General features: G+C 37.3%; 1 protein-coding gene across 1 annotated transcript; it reads left to right on the top strand.

The window, feature by feature from the left end:
- Nucleotides 1-5,695: 5,695 nt before the first annotated feature.
- On the top strand, nt 5,696-6,487 carry LOC145296187 (uncharacterized). The gene has a single exon (XM_080142397.1). The coding sequence runs from the start codon at nt 5,696-5,698 to the stop codon at nt 6,485-6,487; it is 792 nt and encodes a 263-aa protein (XP_079998523.1).
- Nucleotides 6,488-8,238: the final 1,751 nt, after the last annotated feature.

Here is an 8,238-nt window from a genome sequence, read left to right as displayed (position 1 = left end):
CCTTTTCTCCCTTTTTCCTTCTTCCCATTTCCCCTTTCTCTTTGTATCCCCCCCCACTTCCTAACTAGTTTTCTAACTTAAAATGTGGCAAACATTAATACTGTAACCCTTTCCCATTGCAAAACTCATTCATGTTCTGCAGGGCAGGGAACAACAATAAAATCCATAATAAAACAATAAAAAAACACTACAAACTAATGATTGAAGATATAAAGAGCTTGAAGAATAAAAACCTTCTACAAAATAACTGGATGCAACATGAATACTATTTCCAAAATAACTGGATTCGGCATTAAATAACCAGAAGTTATTATCCGCAAAACAACCACACCAAATATAATAATGGAAGATAGATGGATAGATAGATATGATTTTTTTTTTTGTATTTTAGCAATACAATATTTTTTGTAAACTTCCTCAACTTTTTCTATAAATAAATAAATACAGGTCCTCCTCTTTAAGTGAACACTTAATTAAATGTTTCCTCATTATGTTCCAAAGTCATCCGCCGAGACATTGTATTGCTGTAGCACAGTTCATCAGCGTTGCTAAGCAGGCAACGGTTTTAAGCCGAGATGGTTAAGTTTACAGTCAATGAGTTTAACTAGTCTGCCGCCTGGCAAGCATGAATGAAAAAGGAAATCTAAATGCTTATTTATATATCCACAACTACCGAGGAGTGCTCCATCTGTATTTATCTGTTTGTTTGTTTGTATTATCGTTTATAGTAGTTGACAATATCAATTGCTAGTGTCATCAAACCAAAAAGACGACCATATAGTCATTACAAGACAGACTGTTTCGCTCTATCCTGTCTTCAATATGCTACACAGGCAAATACTTCGAATCGAGATCCAACTCATGAAGGTTTTGTTAACATATATTATTTAATTGGGGTCCGTGGAGCAGTTGATACAGAAATTAAATCTCTACAGTTCCAGATGAGCATTGTCTGAAGATAGCTGTTTCAATCCCATCCAAAGCCGGTCAGAGGCGTACTTGGCCAAAACGTGATGAGACGACAACAACCACGGAAGGCAGTAATTGCAGTAGATCAAGTTAGAAGTTTCAGAGTTCTTATCCCGTCGCGGTTACAACCTGACGAAGGTCAGAGGAATAGTTGGCCCAAACGTCGTGAAACAACTAAGAAAAGATGAGGATAATAGTCCGCAATAAATATATATATATATATATATATATATATATTCCCTATTCTCGCCTCTTTTCACCTCTTTGTCCCCTTTCTATATCTCTCTCTAGTTCATTTTATTTACACATTAACTTCAAGCGTAACATTTTGCCAGAGAATTTTGGCTCACATTATCGTGTAAACATGAATGTTTGATGGAGATTTTCAAAACATCCACAGATACGCCGGAAAACATTTTACAAAAAATTGCAAAGATTTGCTTCAAATAGATTCATTACAAAACGTGCTGACATTCACAGTAAAAACAAGATAAAATATAACAGATTAATGCCGGCATTTCGTATTTTTATTGCATTTTCCTTTTCATAGCAAGTTAATAAAAACACTTTCCAAAAATGTATTAATTCTTTTTCAGTTAATGGTGTCGTGTTTGTATCAGGTTAGCATCCAAGCTTGTCACCAATTTACTTTTACTCGGTGGATCATATTCAGATTTTGACCTGTGGTCATAAGGGGAACATATTCGTACCGGGTGATGATAGGATTACGAAGGAACTTGTCAATATAGCCACACGGACAGGGGTTTTCTAACGCCACAACGTGTTTTCTGGTGGGACCTCTCGATGCCATATTAGTGGGTAATTGCTACGGCTTTAGCTTATCATGTGCTACAAAGAAAATATTTCTTCATTTCTATTTCTCTCTTACTTTCCTCTCTGTCTTTCTTCAGGCAAGTCTGTCGACCTAGTCCACAAATCCCAAAGCTCTATCATGAAAAGTTTTAGTAAAAAATACACGATTGAACCCGGATCTCCAACTTCTAACATAGACCCCCACTACCATGTCTCCTTCTCAAACATCAGGTGTCTACGATCTAACCTTCCAGAGGTTGTAACCCAAGAGACTAAACCAGACATATTATTTCTAAGCAAAACTGTCATTTAGGAGACTAAACCAGACATATTATTTCTAAGCGAAACTGTCATTGGACAGACTATTTCCCTAGATGAATTCGTAATTAAAGGATACTCTAATTTAACTTCCAAATCTGACCGCCAAGATCGCCATAGGCATGGAATATGCGCCTATATAAAAGATGGCTTTTCGTGTGGTAGGGACATCTCCAGAGAAGATCCTAACTTACCCTATATGTGCTTCCGGGTTGCACTTGCTCAAACTACTGCATTTATATTTGTTCTCTATCGCTCCACAACAGCGGAGTTACTATCTTTAAAAGCATATATGAGAAATTAGACCACGTCCTATCTGCTTATCCTTTAGCTAATATTCATGTCTGTGGAGGCTTTAATGTTCACAATGTGGAATGGTTAACTCACTCAAACAAGACCGATGATGAGGGAAGGTTCTGTCATGATTTCTCCATTGCTTATGACCTCACTCAGATTTTCACGAACCCACCCGTGTACCCGATACTGACGGCCAGTATGCAAGTCTCCTTGACCTTTTTCTCACAACTTGCCCTGAACTATGTTCAGTTTCCGTTCTGTCTCCACTTGGATCTTCCGACCACTCTGTTGTATCAGTTAAGATAAAAATGAAATGTAATAAGTTCTCAGATATATCTCTCCATCGTACAGTATATCGATACTCTATGACTGACTGGGATAGCTTCCGTGCATTTATATCAGATCTACCTCTGCATTCGATGTTTAAAAAAGATCTGTTCTCTATAGTATCAGGCCTGATGGAATGGTTAATTGTAGGTACAGATCATTTCATACCCTCAAAAAATTTCAGCAAAAACCGTGGTTCTCTCCAGAATGTGCTGCTGCTATTGGGCACAGAAATCACCTTTTCCATTGCTTCCAACGTAATAGATGTACTGAGACTAAAGCCACTTTCAAAAATGCCAGCAATCACTAGAAAAAGTAATAAAGAACGCAAGAGAGTTGTATGCTCAGTTCGGAAAGTCCAAAGTAGCTGAGCAGCGGCTTGGTTCCCACCAGTTTTGGCAAATAACAAACAGAATCCTGAACAGAAGCGTGTGTTCTATGCCAACTATCATAAATTGACCTGAAGTAATGTCGTCAGCATCAGACAAAGCCAAATTCTTGCCAAGAATTCTGTAGCTACTTCTACCCTTTGCCACCAAGGCCGCCAACCTCCAATATTTCCTCCTGTATCAGAAAACACGCTATGTAATATACAAATATCTGTACGTGATGTTGCCAATTTAATCAAAAACCTTGATTCCGGTAAAGTAACTGGCCCTGACGGTATTCCAATTATATTACTCAAAAGTCTTCAACCAGAACTAGCGCTCATCCGTACAAAACTGTTTAAACGTTGCCTTAAAGAGAATTGCTTCCCATCACCCTGGAAAATCTCATCAGTATGCCCTGTATTTAAGAATTCAGGTGATCGCTCATCTCCCTCTCAGCAAAGGCTAATAAGTTTCCTGTGCGTCATGAGTAAGTTACTAGAATCTGTGTTAAATAGAGAAGTAATCAACCATCTCAACAAAAATAACCTTCTTAGTGACAATCAATATGGTTTCCGTTCTGCTAGTTCTACAGCAGATGTATTTACAGTTATATATCATAGGATTAGCGAACCTCTCGACAAAGGCTACCTTTCTAGAGCAATTACTCTTGACATATCAACGGCCTTTGATAGAGTATGGCATAAAGGTTTACTTCACAATATTTCTAGCTACGGCATAGCTGGAAATGACTTCTCAATTATTAAATCATTTCTCTCTGATAGGTTCATAAGAGTAGTAGTTGATGGGTAGAAATCAGAAGCTCTCAGTATTAATGCTGGAGTCCCTCATGGATCCATCCTGGGCCCAACTATTTTCCTGATCTACATTAATGATCTTCCAAATCACATCCTTACATCATTCATAGATATTTATGCTGATGACACTACTATCAATGGTAGCACATCTAAGACCGTAAACGACCAAATTCTCTCTGATTCTCTTTCCTCTGATCTGAAGCAAGTGGTACAATGGGGAAAGAGGTGACTTGTTACTTTTAATGCATCTAAAACCAAGCTTTTATCTTTACATCATCAACGCTCGGATCCCCATCTGGCATAAATCTAAATAAATGGCTCTCGTCTTTGGGAGGCCTCATGTTTTGACAAGCTTCTGGGCTTGACCTTTACTCCTGATCTTAAATGGAACACATACATTAAATCCGTTGCCAAGGCCGCTGGAAAAATGATGGGATCCTTCTATCGATCCAGTAGATATCTAACTGTGATGCAATTCTCTACCTATATGAGAGCAAGGTACGTCCAAGGATGGAGTACTGTTGCCACATAAGGGCAGGAACTGTTAGAAAGGACTTATTCAGCCTTGATAGAGTTCAAAATAGACTGCGTAGCCTCGTAGGGGATGTCGTTTTCTCTTCCCTGCGCCCTCTATCTCACAGAAGAGATCTTGGGAGCTTGTCTCTGCTTTATCGTTATTTTCATGGCAAGTGCTCAGGTGAGATTCAATCTATAGTCCACCCTCGCCAAACTTTCACAAGAAACACCTGTCTAACAGAAAACACTATCACTAATTTTCCCCTCCCCACTCTTCATCTGTGCCTAAACCTAAACGTAGATCCCATGAGCAAAGCTTCTTTCTTAGAACTGCACGCCTTTTGAATTGTCTTCCGTTTTTCTGTTTTCCAGCTGACTACAATATGGTTGTCTTCAAGTCTAACTTAAGCAAGTTTTTGATGAGCCGTTCCATATAAGTTAACAAATTTACCGAATGTCCATTACTGACGATTACTATGTTGTCCAATTTCTACTGTACACTCTTTAACCCTTATCCTCGAGTCGCCTCTTGGCCTTTATAAGTGGTGATTCCTATGTAAAAAAAAAACAAATATACCTGATGTTTCATTCGACAATTATTTTATTTTTGGCAATCTACTATATTTATTATTACCGACCAAGGGCTACACTTCAACTATCGAATAGTTTCATTTCTGATAATCGATACTGATTTTTTACCCTGCCAGATGCTTTTTTAAAATTATACTTCTCTTAGTTCCCACTATCTAATGATCTGTCAGCCAGTTTCGAAACATTTCCCATTTAAGAAAACATCTTAAACAAAAACACAATTTTTTTTTATTCTCATATAGTAGTGATAATACAGATTTTTTGAAACGGGTGTACATTTATCAACTTTAAAATTAGTTACGTCTTTACGATAATTTACTGAAAATAGATGGCATCGCAATTGCTGGGTTTACTTGTTTATCCCTTTTTTCAGAAATAAAACTCATTTTGTTACGTCATTTAAACCGGTTCATTCAATATAATTGTTAGAGTGTGTGCATTATCATAAAAGTTAAATGCCTATATTATATATATATATATATATACATATATTTATATATAGATATATATTTATTTATATATATATTGTTATAGAGAGATAGATAGATAGATAGATAGATAGATAGATAGATAGATATAAACACACTCGCATTATCTCCATCGAGTAATTTTGGCATCAGTACAATCTGACTGCGAACAAAGTGAACCATTCGAAGTGTCGGTTAGAACCAATCAAGGATGTTTCCTTACTTCGATTCTATTTGCTCTCTTCTTTTCAGTGATGCTGGAAACAGCTTAAAACGTAACTTGGAAAGTGTAGTTATTGAATATCGAACAATCGAAGGGTTATTTAATCAGAATCGGTTCAAAGCTAAAACCCAGATTTTTGTGCGAACTTTTCTTGATCTTCTTTTGGCTGATGACGGTGCACTTGTTACCCATAGTCTTAAGAACATGCAGAACGTCTTCAATAACTTCTCTTATGCATGTAAAGCACCCGGTGTTACAATTAGCATAAAAAAGACTGAACTTATTCACAAGCCGAAACAAAACTCCTCACCTTCACAGGCAGTGGTAGCTGTTGATGGTAAAGCTTTTAAAACAGTATCTTCCTTTATAGACCTCAGCTCTACTATGTATGTTGATGCAATATTTGAAAGCGATATCCAAAACAGAATCAATAACGTTAGCGAAGTATTTGGTAGATTGCGACACAGACTCTGGACCAGCCGTGATGTGTCACTGAAAGTAAAAGTAGCAGCCTATAAATCGGTTATTCTATCTATTCATTTGTATGGTGCCGAGACCTGGATTCCTTTCATATCAGATGCCTGCGTTCTAGTTACAATGAATGATCGTGTCCGAAATAGTGAGTTACTGAAAAGGCATGAGATCACTGGTATTGAAACTTTTTTTATTATGATGCAAATGCAATGGTCTGGTTATCTCGTAAGAATGGATGACTCAAGAGTTTTAAAGCAGCCTGACAATTTCTTCTCACTCAATGTGGCATCCTCTTCGTTGTTATAAGGACAAGGTAAAAGATAATCTGAAATGGTGTTCCATTGTTCTGAATACCTGGCAGATTGTGCAGGGGATCGCAGCAACTAGAGAAAAATGTTTTTGTCTTTTTTGAAGATCAGAGAATTTGAAAGCAACCGCCTAGGGACATCAGCAAAAGTCACCAAAGCATGATCCACCAAATAATGATTGTATGTGTCACTGTGGATTTAAAGCCAAACACAAAGCCGGGTTAACTGTCCATTCAAGACGACATGTTGAACCAACAAATACATGTAAGTGTACCATCTGCAGGAAAGCATGCAATGCACCTGTTGGATTGAAGGAACACATAGGAAATTTTGAAATTATTTGCTGAACTCTCATTCATCCATCATAGATACAAAATGAGGTGGATAGAGAGAAAGTGAGTGATGATTATCCGTTTATTATCTGCTCTTCCTCCTCTTTGTATCTCTTTTTTTCTTCCTCGTCCTTCTTCTCTACAGCTTATTTCTCTATCTGTTAAATATTTACGCCATTCGCTTCCTCCCAGCACTACATTCGCCCCATCTCTACGCTATTACTCACTATCATATTTATGAAGTGCTTCGCATCATCACTGAATCCTGCGAGATTATTTGAGTTGCACTGGTTAACTAGTAAAAGGCAAACAAGGCATCTACAGATCTTTGTGCCAGTCTTATAGTCCAATCTGCCTATAGCAGCTCGTGATGGTTACATTCATATTCTCGAGCGATGGAGTGTCCTCATCTTGATTCTGAAACAGGAATGATGATTCCCGTGTCAATTAGAGAGAGTTATTCTTTGCTCCTCATCCACAGATGCAGTCTGGTTTCCCATCTCTCCAACTAAGGAAACCTTAGACAAAATGTTGGGTTTTAATATAGGGAGTATCCAACAACCTAAATGGGGGCATTCATGATGAGATAAAAATAAAAATTACTCTTATCAAAAAGCGTTTCTCCTGCTTTTATCATAGTCATAAGGCCAATGTCTAAAAGTACCCTCGAGCTTTGTCATATCTTCGAAACACTTTTACAATATTAATATTTTATTGCTTTTAAAAATTGACTAAATGTTTTCTTAAAAGACTTTGACATGACCTATTTTTTAAGTGAAAAAAGTTACTTATTTCGTTCGTTTTCACGTGTACATCGAGAACACGTATTTACAGCACGACACAATATGTTCTCTCTTGAGTTTTTTTTCTGTCAGATAGCTTGCCTTTGTTTTTAGCTAATATCAGCTCTTGTCTAGCAGTAATTCTCTCTAGAAGCCACGGGTCAGCCGAATAACTCTTAGCTTGGTAACAGGAGAAGATTCGCGTGCTTGTAAAGATTACTTTTCAAATCGCCACGCGTCTTTTCCTTTTTCTTTCATCTTAATGCATATATATATGCATCTCATTCCGTCACATCACGCTCACGCCTATGGCTTGAAGGCTAACTGGACATTAACCCGACACGTGAGTCGTCAATATGCGTTCGGGTCCTATCTTGGTAATTTAAATGACAGAGCCAGTGACTAAGTTACACAATGAGTTAACATGTCGTTAGAAATGTGTTTTTATATGTCGATAGCAGAGTTCACAATATGTATATGCCTTCATTCTTTTGTCTTGGAACTGAAGACATTCCTTTATTTTATCATTTCGGTATCCATAGCATTGTCTCATTTTATAACTTGTTTTTAATAAAAAGAAATCAAATTTTCAATTGCATTAATAAACTGCTATTGCAATCTATCCTAAACAGAAG

Source organism: Euprymna scolopes, chromosome 16 (genome assembly GCF_053919585.1).
Source record: "Euprymna scolopes isolate OS-2025 chromosome 16, ASM5391958v1, whole genome shotgun sequence".
Classification (NCBI taxonomy): Eukaryota; Metazoa; Mollusca; class Cephalopoda; order Sepiida; family Sepiolidae; genus Euprymna; species Euprymna scolopes.
The sequence above is the reverse complement of the archived record's forward strand: the minus strand, read 5'-3'. Positions and strand labels throughout refer to the sequence as shown.